The sequence below is a fragment of the Cynocephalus volans genome, chromosome 9, assembly GCF_027409185.1.
Source record: "Cynocephalus volans isolate mCynVol1 chromosome 9, mCynVol1.pri, whole genome shotgun sequence".
NCBI classification, from domain to species: Eukaryota; Metazoa; Chordata; class Mammalia; order Dermoptera; family Cynocephalidae; genus Cynocephalus; species Cynocephalus volans.
The window spans coordinates 54,752,182-54,770,216 of record NC_084468.1 but is presented as its reverse complement, the minus strand read 5'-3'; the positions used below and the strand labels follow the sequence as shown (position 1 = coordinate 54,770,216).

Sequence of the window (18,035 nt, the reverse complement as noted above, 5' to 3'; positions counted from 1 at the left end):
AAGAACTTATCATAGTGAAAATAGTAGGATAAAGAGAGAAATATTAGCATAAGGAAGCAGGGAGGAAAAATGGTGAATATGAAAAGTAAGGGGTTTGATATTTGTTTGGGAAGTAGTATAGTGCATTTGCTGGTTAGTGTAAGACTCTGAGAAAGAATGGCAGAGAGGAGGATCTTTGAATTTAAGTAAATAGAGGATGTAAAGCACAGGAAATTAAAGTGACATTAACATCACCAACAATGATATATAAGTAATAGAGAAGAAGATATTCTGAGATAAAGTATCAGTGATTTAGGTAGAAAGACAAAGCCATCATAAATGGCAATAAGGAAAAATAGCATTACATGGAAAGTCTGGTGATATGCATTCCACAAGGAGAATGGTGAATAGATGTTTTGGAAGCAGTATTTAATATCAGGGAAGGCTTCTAATACACTTTCTGGTACACAGTTGAGTGGGTTTATCATGAAGAATAAACATCAGTTGAAGAAGATGAAGAGAAATTCTATATTAAAGGAAGAAAACAAAGGAATTTTTTAAGTGGAATTTGATGATGGAGAAGTTTTTATGATTAACAGACCATGAGTCCCCTAAAGTACACTGGAAAGTCTGAGAAAGCCATGGGTCCCCTAAAGTACACTGGAAAGTCTGAGAAAGCATGGAGGGGTGGACAATTAGTTCTGATTAGTGGTTGTGTAAAGTCATTGTGCTAATGGATCCTCCTGGAGACTTGTACAGTTGATGGTGTCTAATGCACATGGGACGTGTGGGTGTGATGGTCCATCCTGGTAGTTCCTTAGATGTTGGTGGGTAACTAACTAAACAAAATTGTTCTAAATTTTAGCCAGTGAGGATAAAATAACATTTTGGTTGGACTCTGTATGCACTTTTTCCTGTCCTTCTGTTTTGTGCCTTCTTCATACAGGGATATTAACTTGTTGCTATATGTCTCTTCCTTTCATCCTCTTTTTATTTTGTAATTATATTTGTTTATGCAGCTTTAAAATTTTCCATTTTTAGAACCACATCTTTGTTTTCTTACAGAAACCCTATTCTGCAATTGCTGATTATACAGTGTTATAGCACTCTGTTTTTCTTACTTCAGCACTTTATAATATCAAACTCTCTAGCAGGTGCATTTTCTTTTCAAGTTAAGCAAAATTACACATGTTGATTGTTGCTGGTTTGAGTGCTTAATCTTTAGTTGTTGCTGAGGATTAGAGAGGAAATGATTCTCTTATTTTTCAGATATATAAACACTATCACACATCTCATACTAAACCATTAAATGTTTAGCTAGCATCCTTGATTCGATTTTGGCTTGATCATTTAATTATGTAGGTGGCATTTACAAGACTGAAAATAAATGGTTTACAGGGAATAAAATGGTTCATTTAATTTTAGTGAAGTACTATACTGAATGAATCATTTTTAACAAATAAAACAACTATTTAACAATATTAAATCAGCATCCAATATTTTTAGCACATCAAGTAAGAGTTTGGGGTCATACTCTTTTACTTTTCTTTTCTTTTCTTTTTTTTTTTTTAAATGAAAAAGGGCAAGAATTCCTGTGCCTGTGATTTTGCTCAGGTCTTTAGGTCTCCACAGTTTAGAAAGAATGTAATAGTACTAACTAATAAAACAATGTACCCAAGGTGATAATAGAATGTTCATAGTACTTTCTGTCATGCCTTCACATTTCCTGTTTGGTATTCCATTTCCTGGTTAACACTTTCTGTACCTTAATTTTGTTTTCTACAAATGAGAATTTTCCTCTGGAGCAGGACTTTTGCCTGGCAGCAAGGAAAGAGTTGTACACAGCTTTGAATAACAGAATAAGAAAAACAAAAAAGTTATTAAGAAAAATTTAAAAACAATAGATTTATATAAATATAACATTTTACTAACAAAACTGTTTTACTTTTCAAAAATAAATTGTTTTATCCAAATCAGAGATTAATCAATATTTCTATATTCTTTCTAAGTAATCCAAGGCATTCAGAAAGGTTTAAATCCAAAGCAAGCTTCCTATTTTGTATGTTATCGTTGTCTAGTTTGTGTTTTTGTTTATGCATATAAAATTATTATTACTGTCATTATTATTTTATATAACCAAATTATACAGATATTTTGTTACTTTATATAGAATTAGCCATATATATGCTAGTTTATTTGCTCAATATTGTTTAGTTTGCCTCATCCCTTCTTCCTAGATCAATTTCTTCTTCTCAAACTTGATCCTTTAGATGTTCATCTAATGATAGAAAAAAGTGGTGCATTAACAGCAAGACTTGTCAGTCTAACACAGTCCTTACTTTACACTTTCTTTACAAATCTATTTGCCCAAACCTTGTGTAATTGGTATTTGAACTCTTCTATCATTTAATTGTCATTCATTTGTTGATAATATTTATTGTCATTAGTTTTTGAAACTGTCTTTTTTGTTTCCTCCTGTTTTTCTGATTTAAAACTTTTTGGCGATTATGCCCTGCATACAGTTTTCAGTGTATAAATCCATCTTGTCATTTATAGAATTTCTTTAATGTGCATCTTTGTATATTTTGACAGTTTTGGAAAACTCTCAGCCATAATATTTTCAATATAGTTTTTGCATTTTTCTCTCACTTTTTCTTTCTAGGACTCCAGTTTCACATATGTTAGACTTTTTCATTGCACATCATGTATGTATCCTATGCCCTTCACCATTCCACATGTTTATCTTTTTCTTTTTAGTCTGGATATTTTCTTCAAACTTCCAGTTCACTACATTTCTCTACTGCTTGAGGGATCTCTTAAACCCATCCACCAAGTTCTTAACTTCACTTATTATACTTTACGGTTCCAGAATTTCTTTTCTTTTTTTTTTTATGGTTTCTAGATTTTTAGCCAAATAATCCCTAATCAGGTATTTTATTTCCATATCAATCATAGTTATTTTTAACTGTGTGTCTAAAAACACCATTATCTCGATTCTTGGTGGATCTTTTTAATCCCTTTTTAATTTGCCTTTGTTTATTAGTCATGTACTGTCTTCTTTCATGCCTGGTTATTTATTTATTCATTTATTGGCAGCTGGCCAACATGGTGATCCAAACCCTTGATCTTAGTGTTATAACACTACAGTCAGAACAGTTGAGTTAACTGGCCAGCCTCTAACCTGTTTATTTTTGATTGAGGCTTGGATATTGTATGTGAAAAATTTGAGAAGTAATTATAGAGTCTGGATGAAGTTTTCTCTTTCCAGAGAGGATTTACATTTGCTTCTGAAAGCAGTAGGGCTGGACTTTAAAGATCACTTTAATTCAAACAGGGATTGAGATAATTCAAAATTGGTTTCATTTCCTGTAAAATCTTATCTATTTATATTTCACCCTTGTTTTAGGGTACTGACTGAAATATTGGGCTGTAACAAGGGCTTCTCCTTGATTGGGCATAAAGTTTGATTTTTGCGAAGAGCCCCGCACTAAATAAATGCCGCTCCAAAGATTTTTGTTTGTTTTTTACCTAGTGCTAAGTGCCTCATAATTATTAGAGTTTGGAACCACCTTTTATTAGTTTTCTAACTAGAAGATTTCAAAACCATGCCAATAATATATATTTGAGCACACACACAAAAAAACAATATGGCACACGTTGGTAGCTACAAATTCGCAGGGGAGATAAACTTTCTATCTATGCACAGGTGACTGACATATTTTACCTATGTTGGTGCTGAATTTCTTCCCAGTTCTCCATTTTACTTATAAGTGTATATTTGCTCAGGAAAATCAATACCAGCTCTGGTGCTGGTCCAGGGCTTTATACTCTTTCCCCATGTTACATGGAAACCAAAGTAACTGTGTAAAATCCACAACTTACTACACTATTTTTCAGTTTATTATTTCTTATCACTGTATATTTTGATCTTCTGTCTTGCTATCTGTATGGATAATTGCATTATATTTTATCTAGAAATACCTCTTACGTGTAGCATTTATATTGCCAGAATAAAAATATATTTCTTATTCTTAAAGGCTGTGGTAATATTTTGTTCAGAATAGAATTGCCATTACTGTTCTATAAAAACATGCTTTAAAATTTAGTTGAAGCAAATATGGTCTTGATTTTTCATGACAATTCGAATATTTCACCCCCATTATTCCCCTTAATTTTCTGGTGGTTCATCTATAGTCTAACATGAATTCATTTACCTTGTTTATTTGGGATGAAATTTTGTAATTTATTAAATATTAGCATTAACTAAAAACATCTCTTTTCTTGAAATGTATTTACACATTCTTTTTTAAAAAAATTTTATCAATATACAATGTGGTTGATTATTGTGGCCCATTACTGAAATCTCCCTCCTACCTCCCTCTCCCCCTTCCCTCCCAACATCCTCATATCTGTTCGCTTGTTGTAACAACTTCAAGGAATTGTGATAGTTGTGCCTTCTTCCCTCCCCCTCCGTTTATTTGTATATTTATTTGTTTATTTTTAGCTCCCACAAATAAGTGAGAACATGTGATATTTCTCTTTCTGTGCCTGACTCGTTTCACTTAATATAATTCTCTCTAAGTCCATCTATGTCATTGCAAATGGCAGTATTTCATTCTTTTTTATAGCTGAGTAGTATTCCATTGTGTAGATATATCACATTTTCTGTATCCTCTCTTCTGATGATGGACATTTGGGCTGCTTCCAGCTCTCAGCTATTGTAAATAGTGCTGCGATGAACATTGGGGAACAGGTATACCTTCGACTTGATGATTTCCATTCCTCTGGGTATATTCCCAGCAGTGGGATAGCTGGGTCATAGGGTAGATCTATCTGCAATTGTTTGAGGAACCTCCATACCATTTTCCATAGAGGCTGCACCATTTTGCAGTCCCACCAGCAATGTATGAGAGTTCCTTTTTCTCTGCAACCTCGCCAGCATTTATCATTCACAGTCTTTTGGATATTAGCCATCCTCACTGGGGTGAGATGGTATCTCAGTGTGGTTTTGATTTGCATTTCCTGAATGCTGAGTGATGTTGAACATTTTGTCATGTGTCTGTTGGCCATTCGTATATCTTCCTTTGAGAAATGCCTATTTAGCTCCTTTGTCCATTTTTCAATTGGGTTACTTGTTTTTTGTTGTAAAGTTGTTTCAGTTCCTTGTATATTCTGGCTATTAATTTTTTCTCAATTGTATATTTTGCAAATATCTTCTCCCACTCTGTCGGTTGTCTTTTAACTCTGTTAAGTGCTTCTTTTGCTGTGCAGAAGCTTTTAGTTCGATATAATCCCATTTGTTTATTTTTCCTTTGGTTGCCCGTGCTTTTGGGGTCGTATTCATGTCTAATGTTAAAACCACCCTATGGTGTATCAGTGTTCAAACTTTTCATCAACATTGAATTATATTTCCACATGGGCAATGACCTAATTACTGATGATCATTAAGTGCCCTTATGAGGTCCCTTATATTCAGTTTCAAACAAGGGCTTTTTAAGGTCCCAAACTTATAAGACGCAAAATTTAATTATTTTCAGTGTTCAAATATCAGGAAAGATACTGAGAAGTTTCATTTCTGAAAATCATTACGACTTTCAGACACTGTAAGGCTCTTCTAACATTGCTGAATTCAATGCATACTCAGGTGTTGCTTAGGAACCAATTATAACATTTTCCCCAGGTGATATAAACATATTTTAGCGATTTCAAGCCTTGAAAGACTTTTCTCTGATTTCTTTTTTCTCCTTTTCAGTTTCTCTTTTTTCTATTTTCTTAGTAGTGCAATAATATAGTGCAGTAGAACCCTGAGTTTTACTTCATAAAATGGAGTAAGAATCTTAGGTAGCATTCCCTGGGCTTTGGCCATTTCTTGTGCTATATTTTCAACACCTTAAATATTTGTTTTCTAAAAATCACTGATTATTGAGTGTATTAATTTGATTTTTCATATTATAGATATATTTGGGGCTTTATTTATTATTAGCATAAATGCATTGAAAAGTTAAGATCACAGAAATATGATTTCTAACTAAAGTCAGTTGATCACAGAAAGTCACAGAACTCATTATCTCTAAATAACATCCATCAGCTTTGTTATCTGTTATTTTCATTTGTTATTTTTATGGAAATATATTTTCTAGAAAGTTATGTTTACTTCAGAATATGTATTTACAATACACGCACAAACACACTCATACACTTAAAAGGTAAAGGATACAATGTATCTTTAAAATTAATCACACATATTTTTCATGTAAACTTCCTATTTTCTTACCTATTAATAAAGGCTCATCCCATAGTTTCTCTTTCTTATGACGTACTCTCTTACCTTTCCAGTCCTGAGTTATCTCCACTTTCTCTGAATTCCAATGTCTCTTAAAAACAACACTGTAAAAGATAGCATTTGGTCATCCTAAATTATCAATTATTTCTCTTTAATTTGTAAAACACTGGAGGATCGCAACCATGCCATGAAGATGCTACTAGTTTATCAGTGGGCACTTAGTGGACATTAAATATATTGCATAACATTGCAGTCTATTTCTATTCTTACACAAACAATAAGTCACATAAATAATCATTCATTGCACTAATATCCACGTAGAGAAGCTGTACAGATTAGGTACTATAGACAGTGATGGAAGTAATTTAACAGCTACATACTTTATTTTTTGTTTCTTTAAATTTGCTACTGAAATGTCTAGGTTTTATAGTCATTAATGTGCATAACGAATAGAAGACGAAATGAAACAAATTTAAACTTACAGGTTAGTCTTAGAATAATTAAGGAATTGAGGAATAAAGGTGGCAATGCATATTATCCTCTATTTATTATTGCTTTTCTTTTACTCCTTTTTGTCTTGCCACTTAGTGATTGAAAATAATCATGAAACAACATGGCATATTATAAAAAATAGGTAAACAGAGGATAGAGAGCCTTGGATGCTAGATCAGGCTTAGCCATTTAATTATTGATTTAATTTAGGCAAGTAACTTAGCATTTATGTCACTAATGATATTTTCTTTGGTAAGACAAAAAGACCACTGAAGGTGAGATGTAATGTTTTTGATCAAGTATTTTCCATGTTTATCAACTATGCTGATATCCTTCCTTTGTTCATTTTCAAGCAGTGAATACCACTAACAGACTGCATTATTCTAGCTCTTTTCATACACACTTATGTTAGGCTTTATTATTCCCGATACAATTAAAAAGTATGAATGACCCTTTTGTATTAATATCTGATTGTGCATTCATCTATATACCTTTTTTCCACCTTCTTTATCTTTTAAAATGAAGCTACCATGTGATTGATACATATATATTCTTTTATATATATTAATACCCTTTTCTTTTCAAATGGATTGTTAGACATAACTACCTTTTAAAATTAAACATATTTGAATTACAGCAATGCATTTAGAATGTTATCATGTGTTTATATGAACACCACCAATTATTAAGGAAAGAACTGTAAGACATGGTTAGAATATGAGCGGAGTTACACAAATCAAGTTCAACATCTTACATGATATAAAAAAATTGCCAGTGTCATTAGAGTTACTACATAGACATAATTCAGCTGTGAACCAATTGTCCAACTTCAAAGTACTCAACTTTATAAATAACCTTGTACACTATTCAGACATGCAAAGAATCCATACGTAACATATGCCATTTAATGCTTTATAAGCTGTTCATAGACTGTATTATTTGCTTGGAATGATAGAGTTAAAACTAAAACTTTGGCCTTTCCATAATAAAAAGTATCCTAAAGAGCTATTTAAAATGATGTCTTACATGAATATTATTAAAACGGACAGGGCTTGCTAGCTTATATACATCCATCATAGGTACTCAATTACTTTTTGTCAAATATAAATGGATTCTCATAAAGTTTGTATTTTGTTTATACCCGTAGTTTGTTCACAAACTCAATTAAAACTGTAGAAGTGTCTGCTGCATTCATTTGCATCATATCTTCATTGACAGCAGATTTTCACTGTAATAAAGGTAGATATTTTTTAAAATTTTTCAATAGATATGTGAGCATACATTCCAGAAAAAGAAAATGGCTATATAAATAATAGCACTTATATTAGTAAATATAAAAACAAAACAAAAATAAAGTGGCTTTGCCTGTATATTTTCTTAAAAAAAAAAAATGTCTAAGTGAAATGTTTGTGCCTCATTCACTTGTCATGTTATTTCTAAATTTTATTTAGAAATAACCTTAAGTAGCTTTCAACTTGTGATTATAATTTTTGCCTTATGATTTTTTTATATTTGTCGATGAGAACTTCCATGTATGAGTTTATTTTTTGTTTTTTTTTCTGCAGGGGAAATTGTTTTTAATTGTCTAGTTGTATCACATTATCATTTCTGTTGCTGATGCTTTAAAATATAAAGTTTTGAAAACAAAGTTGATAACTGTGAAATGTTCCTTTGAAGATACTCTCCTTTTTAATTTCTTATATATCAGTTAACTTTGTTTAACACTGTATCTCAAAGTTGAAAAGTAAATTTTCAAAGGAGATTTTAAAGTAATGGTATAAAATTTGTTTCAAGAGAAGAGAATTATATTCTGGTAATTGTGAGCCAATTTTTAATTATGGAAGTATACAATAAAGAACTTTTGGTTTTCCTATACAGATAGAATTATTTGGTTTTCTATTTAATCCTAATGGTAGTTTAAAGAGAACATACTAAAATGATGTTTCTGTTACAATCAATACACTCATAACATTAGAAGTCAATAATACATAATATTCTGATAGTGTGACTTACTCCAGTTTGAGAAAATACCCACTCTTAGGTGCCAATATTGTAGATAAATTTTAGATGAGATCTCAGCAAGCAAGGGCTTGCTGCCTGATGTGCACAGAAGCCCATACCATGGCACCCGTTTTTTAAAAAACAAAAGGCTTTATTGTGAGGCTGACTGGCAAAGACACAGGAGGCAATGCTCTCAAATCTCTCTCCTTCAGCCAGGGTCTGGACAAGTTTTTAAAGGATCAGTAATGATCCGGGAATGAGGATTGGCTGGTTCATGCTCAGACCACATGACTAGGCAAAGGGTGATTAGCTGGGCCTCAGTCAGGTCATATGACTCAGGCAAGAGCTGATTGGCTAATGAGCTAAGAGCTGATTGTTGGGGCTGAGTCAGGCCATCTAATTCAGGCAAAGGGTAATTGGCTAGACCTGAATCCAGGAAGATTTTCAGATCACTGCTGTCCCCAGATCATCTGGAAGACAGGGTCCTTTTCTCTTCATATGCTCAGCTTACATTCTGCAAGACAATTTGGAAAATGACTTAAAATAAAGAATCGTTTTCAGCTAGTTCAACCAGTTTTCAATTTATTTTATGCAGTTTCAATAGGTCCCCAGTTTTAAATGAATATGTTACAGCTTTTTATTGAAAAACGCTTGCATAGATTAAAGTATACAAGTCATAGCTCACATAGCTTGGTATATGTTCATAACCTGAATGCACCTATGTAACCAGTCGTAAGATGAAAAAACAGAAAAGTACCACCCTTAAAGCTCCCCTCATGCTTTCTTCCAGTTTTTGTGCACCACTGCTGATCAGCACTCTGCTACAGGTAACCACTATTTCCATTTCTAACACTGTATAACAATTTTACTCACATTCTAGGAACTAATCTGTCTGCCAATGGGAACTATTACATTTATAAATTATGTTTACATTTTTGCTGAAAATTAAGTGTTATTTTGCATTTAATAGGTCCAAAGTGGTACCCTTCTCGAGTTGGCCTGCAGCTAGAATGCGGTAAGAACTAGCTTTCACTGATTTCTTTATTTAATTTATAATCCTTTTTCTATCAATAGCTAACATTTATTTATCACATTAATATATCTTATCTCATCTGGTACTTCCAACAAATTAATGCTCAACTTTCAGAGACGACGAAGTTTAGTCTCAAAGGGATATTTCTCACATATTCAATGTCTGTGAGTGTTGGAAGTAGGGTGTGCTCTAGTGTATTTCTGTCTGTAAAGCTTCAACTGCTACCCATCCTCATTCTACTGCCCCTTAACATACTGTCAGGGATACTGCTTAGCTCTTTTAATTTCTTCTCTTTCTTTTTGGTGTTATAAAGCATAATAAGTGAGGTAATGAAGATTAAAAACTAATGAATTTGAAGAAGTATTGTATTAACTTATTAAACCTCGAGTTTCTTAGAATTTTACACCCTGGCATCTCAGGAAATTTATCACTAGATAATTTTCACTTTAAAATGGATGCTAAGAAGAGTCATCATTATTGACACTGCATGAACTTGACCTTAAATTTGGATTTTTAACTTTAATGAACGCTGTGGGGAGAATGCAGATTTTATTTTTGCAGTGTGAGGACAATACTTAGTCAAAATTCTTAATAGTAAATCTACAAGGGGCACCTATTAAGGAAATTGAATCTCTAATTTTTTTTTTTTTTTTATAAAATGATAAACTGATTTTTCTAGTGTTTTTGCTGATATTCAGGCTGTTCTTTCTCAAATATTACATGCACTTAAAGACAAATGATAATTTTCTTGAATGTCTTGAATGTGTTTGTTCTCATCACTATCTTAAACATTCCATCTTTCTCTGAGACCTGTCTATTGAAAATGAACAAATCCATGGCATTCTTAGAAGTCACTAATTTTTATGATCTCAAATTCTTTCTTGCTTAAATATTCAAGGCAAATTTCCATTTGGCTAAAGTTTTAGGGAGCAAAATCATTGCCTTGTTTGTTTTTGCCTTCACGGGGCCTAGAACATGTCAGGGACATAAATGTCTTTTGACACATGGATGCTGACAAACATGAAATGTAATAGTGATATTGTTTTTTGAACTTGACTCTTATATAAAGAAGACTTTCTGAGAATGCCAAAGGCATCAATGTCAAATATAACTTAGATTTGAAGGACACTATATGGAACCGAGGGATTTCTCTTAGTTCAACTTTTCGGGTGAACATGAACTTTTATTTTTCCCTGACATTTATTTGCCTGCTTTACAGTACCAGGTTATGGTCTGAGTACAGTATAGGTGTTTAAGTGTCCTTGGATAAAAAACGTGATAATGTGTTTCAAGGAAGAATCAATTAATATATTGAGATAAGCAGGATATAGTGCAAAGAAAAGGTTACTTGGATCAACTCAGAATTTTAAAAATACTTCTTTTTAAGATGGAGTATAAAGAACTGAAATCATTGTTCAAGTGTTAGATTATGTTTATAAAGCATTTGATAATATGCACATGCTAGATGTCCCATCAATCATGATATCAGTTATTAATCCAAGGAAAAAATGGCTTAATACCAAAACAAGGCAGTTGAATATTTTATGTTTTCTCCCAAAATATATTTACTAGAATAATTGCCTTATGAGTAATGACTTCATCTGAAATTAGAGTCTTAAACAGTTTCCTCACCAAAAGGACATTTCCAAAACATAAACAAAAATAGCAGGCATTGATTTTTGTGGGTAAAATGGTAAACCTTTATTTAGCTCACTTGTTCTCCTGAGCTTGGGCTGTACTTAGTTAAATCTGGCTAAGCTCAGTCATGCAGCTTTTGTCAGCTGATGGACTGTTAGGAACTGGCTGATCTAGAATAGCTACAACATTGTCACTTTTCTTGGCTTTATGTGGGGTCTCATTCTTTAACAGAATAGTTTAGTCTTGTACTAAAGAAGCAGAGCTATAAGCAAATGCACAGAAGCACTCAAGAAGACATAAGGTCCAGGCTTAGAACTGACAGATGATCACGTGTGCCACATTCTGTTAGGAAAAACAAGTCACTAGGTTAGCCCATTTAATAACAGGGGAAATGGGCAATGGGAGAAACTATAAGCTTCCTTAAATGGCTTATATATGGGAATGGTGAAGAATTGCAGCCATTGTTACAAGAAATCTGTCATACAAACTGGTAAGTAAAATATGTTCTGTCTTCCTACCTTGATTAATATGCTTTGTAATGATCTTGAAGGACTAGGTTTAATTTCTAATTTTTAGAGTCATTGGATGTCTACACTGGAAAGGTGAAGCATGGGTAGAAGTGACTTTTCTTCCCTTCTCATCACTATCTCCAACCAATGCATCAAAGATCCATTCATACCCTTTATACTACAGCCCTGACAAATCTCTAGGTTTAGGAGTTTTCACACAGTTCCTGGCCTATTCTTGGGAGTAAATATCCAAAGACCAGGTTATGCTTGAGTTAATTTGGGCAGAAAGGTCAGGTTTCTTAAAAGGTTGAAGCATGATCTAGAAAGACATTACATGGGCTCAAGTTAGGCATGTTCTCTTGTCCCCACATATTCCTATTTTTCAGAAACGGACATAGTCAAAAAAGGCCAAGGTCAGGGGTTCTTGATTCCTGACTCTAAGACTGGCAAGGCTAATGATATATCTGGATTTTGTCAGGTCATTTTTTCAAAATATTATATTGATGGAACCACATTTAAAAAATAGAATGCCAATGATCAGTTCCTTGAAATGGGCAAAGATGATAAAGGAGTAGAAATTAATACCCTCTCTAAGTGTGCCAATAGATATGTGTTAGAAAGCTATTTTCAGCACACTTTCAAGTGGTACAAAGCCATCAGAATTTTTTATTTTTATAAACTTTTTCTTGTTTTTATATATGATTGTCATAACATTACTGACCATTTGGATATCATATCTCTGCCTTGATATGTGTTGTGTTAGCTTTCTATTGCTGTGTAACAGGTTGCCACAAATTTAGCAGTTTAGAACAATTCTCATTTGTTAGATTGAAGCCAAGCCATATTATGGCTGGATTCTCTGCTCAACACAGGTCCCTGTTTTTTTGCTGACTGTCAGTTTCTAGAGGCTACTCTCTGTTCTGTGAGGCCATCTGTATCCTTGACATGTGGCCTTCATCTTCTCTCCAGCAGTGGCACAGTGAACCTTTCTAATGCACTGAATTTCTGAAATCCTTGTCTCTGACCTGTACACACAGATTTTAAAAACTCATGCAATTAGGTCAGATTAACCTGGATAATCTCCTTATTTAACGCCATGTAACATAATCTAATCAACCACATGATAACCCATGATATTCAGAATCCCAGGGATTGTACAAGGAATCTAGAGATCATCTACAAATTCTGCCTACCATATATGTCTTTTTAGCTGAACTGAGGGCTACACTCACATAGCTAAGGTAATATCAAATTATCTTTATATGTAATGTTATTATATATATATATGTATTTACACATATTGATATGTTTAAAAGAGATTTTAAAAATATAACTCTGAAATTGTTTTCATTAAAGTACCCAGAGAATCATATCATTATTATGCCCATCTAAATTCTCAAGCTATTAAAAGTGGATTTATCAAATGAACACCTTCAAATGTAATATACAATAGTTGTACATTTTTCATCTTACTTTAAAAGACCTGCAATTACAAATATAAATAAATATCTCGGATTCTAAAAATCATCTAATGGTAGACATAAATTAATATTTTATTGATTCTTTCAAAAATATAGAATGGAATAACACTTTTACCTAATGGGGATAATAGAAATCACAAATATAATACCATAAAATATAATACAAATAATAACAATAATAATAACAACAGCAACAATAATACCATTATACATGTGAGATTCATCTACGTTGACACATGTAGCTCCAGTCCACTTAATTTTTCTTCTGCATGGTATGCATTTATTTGAATAAAACAAAATATTTTTATTTATTATCTCATTAAAGAACACTTGAGCTTTTTCCAATTTTTGCTATCATAAATAATGCTAAAAAGGATATTTTTGTACATATCTTCCAGTACACATATTCCAGACTTGTCTGGTGTTTATTTTTTATTATTATTATTTTTTTTAATTTTATTTTGTTGATATACATTGTAGCTGATTAATGCTCCCCATCACCAAAACCTCCCTCCCTTCTCCCTCCCCCCCTCCCCCCCAACAATGTCCTTTCTGTTTGCTTGTTGTATCAACTTCAAATAATTGTGGTTGTTATATCTTCTTCCCCCCCCCCCGGTTTGTGTGTGTGTGTGTGTATGTGGGTGTGTGAATTTATATATTAATGTTTAGCTCCCTCCAATAAGTGAGAACATGTGGTATTTCTCTTTCTGTGCCTGACTTGTTTCACTTAATATAATTCTCTCAAGGTCCATCCATGTTGTTGCAAATGGCAGTATTTCATTCGTTTTTATAGCTGAGTAGTATTCCATTGTGTAGATGTACCACATTTTCTGTATCCACTCATCTGATGATGGGCATTTGGGCTGGTTCCAACTCTTGGCTATTGTAAAGAGTGCTGCGATGAACATTGGGGAACAGGTATACCTTCGACTTGATGATTTCCATTCCTCTGGGTATATTCCCAACAGTGGGATGGCTGGGTCGTATGGTAGATCTATTTGCAATTGTTTAAGGAACCTCCATACCATTTTCCATAGAGGCTGCACCATTTTGCAGTCCCACCAACAATGTATGAGAGTTCCTTTTTCTCCGCAGCCTCGCCAGCATTTATCGTTCATAGTCTTTTGGATTTTAGCCATCCTAACTGGGGTTAGATGGTATCTCAATGTGGTTTTGATTTGCATTTCCCGGATGCTGAGTGATGTTGAGCATTTTTTCATATGTCTGTTGGCCATTTGGATATCTTCCTTAGAGAAATGCCTACTTAGCTCTTTTGCCCATTTTTTAATTGGGTTGCTTGTTTTCTTCTTGTAAAGTTGTTTGAGTTCCTTATATATTCTGGATATTAATCCTTTGTCAGATGTATATTTTGCAAATATTTTCTCCCACTCTGTTGGTTGTCTTTTAACTCTTTTAATTGTTTCTTTTGCTGTGCAGAAGCTTTTTAGTTTGATATAATCCCATTTGTTTATTTTTCCTTTGGTTGCCCGTGCTTTTGGGGTCATATTCATGAAGTCTGTGCCCAGTCCTATTTCCTGAAGTGTTTCCCCTATGTTTTCTTTAAGAAGTTTTATTGTCTCAGGGTGTATATTTAAATCCTTAATCCATTTTGAGTTGATTTTAGTATACGGTGAGAGGTATGGATCTAGTTTCATTCTCCTGCATATCAATATCCAGTTATCCCAACACCACTTGCTGAAGAGGCAGTCCCTTCCCCAGTGAATAGGCTTGGTGCCTTTGTCAAAGATCAGATGGCAGTAAGTGTGTGAGTTGATTTCTGGATTCTCTATTCTATTCCATTGGTCAGTGTGTCTGTTTTTATGCCAGTACCATACTGTTTTGGTTATTATAGCTTTGTAGTATAGCTTAAAGTCAGGTAGTGTTATGCCTCCAGCTTTATTTTTTTTGCTGAGCATTGCTTTGGCTATTCGTGGTCTTTTATTGTTCTATATAAATATCTGAATAGTTTTTTCCATTTCTGAGAAAAATGTCTTTGGAATTTTGATGGGGATTGCATTGAATTTGTATATCACTTTGGGTAGTATGGACATTTTCACTATGTTGATTCTTCCAATCCAAGAGCATGGAATATCTTTCCATCTTCTTGTATCCTCTCTAATTTCTCTCAGCAGTGGTTTGTAGTTCTCATTATAGAGATTTTTCACCTCCTTGGTTAACTCAATTCCTAAGTATTTTATTTTTTTGGTGGCTATTGTAAATGGGCAGGCTTTCTTGATTTCTCGTTCTGCATGTTCACTATTGGAGAAAAGAAATGCTACTGATTTTTGTGTGTTGATTTTGTATCCTGCTACTGTGCTGAAATCATTTATCAATTCCAAGAGTTTTTTTGTAGAGGTTTTAGGCTGTTCGATATATAGGATCATGTCATCTGCAAACAGGGACAGTTTGACTTCATCTTTTCCAATCTGGATGCCCTTTATTTCCTTCTCTTCTCTGATTGCTCTGGCTAGTACTTCCAACACTATGTTGAATAGGAGTGGTGAGAGTGGGCATCCTTGTCTAGTGCCTGTTCTTAAAGGAAAAGCTTTCAGCTTTTCCCCATTCAGGATGATATTGGCAGTGGGTTTGGCATATATGGCTTTAATTATGTTGAGATACTTTCCCTCTATACCTAACTTATAGAGGGTCTTTGTCATGAATGAGTGCTGAACTTTATCAAATGCTTTTTCAGCATCTATAGAGATGATCATATGGTCCTTGTGTTTGAGTTTATTAATATGGTGTATCACATTTATTGATTTGCGTATGTTGAACCAACCTTGCATCCCTGGGATGAATCCCACTTGATCGTGATGAATAATTTTTCGTATGTGTTGCTGTATTCTGTTTGCTAGTATTTTAGTGAGGATTTTTGCATCTATATTCATCAAGGATATCGGCCTGTAGTTTTCTTTTTTGGTTATATCTTTACCTGGTTTTGGTATCAGGATGATGTTTGCTTCATAGAATGAGTTTGGGAGATTTGCGTCCGTTTCAATCTTTTGGAATAGTTTGTAAAGAATCGGTGTCAATTCCTCTTTGAATGTTTGGTAAAATTCTGCTGTGAATCCATCTGGTCCTGGGCTTTTCTTTGTTGGGAGCCTTCTCATAACAGATACATAACAGCTTCAATCTCCTTTATTGTTATTGGTCTGTTCAAATTTTCTACGTCTTCACGGTTCAGTTTTGGGAGCTTGTGTGTGTCCAGAAATTTTTCCATTTCCTCCAGATTTTCAAATTTGTTGGCGTATAGTTGTTTATAGTAGTCTCGAATGATTCCTTGTATTTCAGATGAATCAGTTGTAATATCGCCTTTTTCATTTCTAATTTTTGTTATTTGAGTCTTCTCTCTTCTTTTTTTTGTTAGCCATGCTAATGGTTTGTCAATTTTATTTATCTTTTCAAAAAACCAACTTTTTGATTCGTTGATCTTTTGAATTGTTTTTTGGTTTTCAATTTCATTCAGTTCTGCTCTGATCTTAATGATTTCTTTCCGTCTGCTAACTTTAGGATTGGATTGTTCTTGTTTTTCTAGTTCTTTATTTTGAAGGATGGAATGTTCACACCTTCAAAGACATCAATTTTGTTTATTTTACACCTATTATATGAGCAGCTCATTCTCAGCAATCTTTCCTGTATTTTTTTCTCTTACTATGTATAAAGGCTGGAGTGCTGAAGAACTTAGTCTGTTTTCATTCTCTTCTTTTCAAACTGAATACGTAAACAACCTCATCAAGCCCCATGTCTTTAAATGCTAATTACTTTCAAATATGTACAGACTCATCTACCTAGCTGCCTGCATGACGACTCTTTCCTGAATATCTAATAGATATTGCACGTTTAATATACCCTTACAGATCTCTTAATTTTCAACCCCATATCTTACTCTCCTTAATTTTATTTATGTCAATTAATGAGATTTCAATGAACTTCAGAACTCAGGCCAAAAATCCAACAACTGTCCTTATCTCACTGAATTCTTTCCTCTCAACAAATTTGTCAGCATATTGAACTTACTCAATGTTTAAAATGCATCTGGAAAAAATTTTTAACATTTCCCGAGTACCATCTTAAGCCCAACAAACATCATGTCGTGTTTGGTCAAATATAAGTGCCATCTGAATACTCTCCTTTCTTCTTTCCCTCTTTCACAAAGCATTCAGAGTGATCTTTTAAAATGGCAAATCATACCACTCTCCTGCACTTTGGAGTGACCACTGAAATTCATCTACCCCCAACTAATTTATCCTATAATAAAATAATTTAAAGAATAATTGAGATTTCGTTTTTTTTTTTTTTTTATCACCCGAATGTATACTTTTCAAAAGTCCTGCCCTTTATTTGATTAGGTCCTAAAATTACATTTTCTCAGAAATAATAGGATAGTAGCTAATGGTAGTCTGAACATTGGTTAGATAGCATTGAGAAACCATTGTGCATTTGAACAGTTGATATATAGTTTATAAAATGGGTTTGTTCACATTTTACTTGACTTTGTAGATTTATTGTACATTGTAATTTCTGTTCAAAATTAATCTTTAGCTTTCACTGCTTTCACATTAAGAAATTATTATTATGCCTTGGTTTTATATTAAAATAATATTTTCTTGTTATTTTTA

The 18,035-nt window shown here is 33.3% G+C and overlaps 1 protein-coding gene across 1 annotated transcript in view; it reads left to right on the top strand.

Annotated features, from left to right (window-relative positions):
• Positions 1 to 18,035, top strand: part of TECRL (trans-2,3-enoyl-CoA reductase like) — a 125,618-nt gene that overhangs the window by 63,549 nt on the left and 44,034 nt on the right. Inside the window, exon 3 of the mRNA XM_063108083.1 lies at positions 9,726 to 9,770. Coding sequence (XP_062964153.1) covers positions 9,726 to 9,770 — 45 coding nt within the window. The remainder of the gene's footprint in view (positions 1 to 9,725; positions 9,771 to 18,035) is intronic.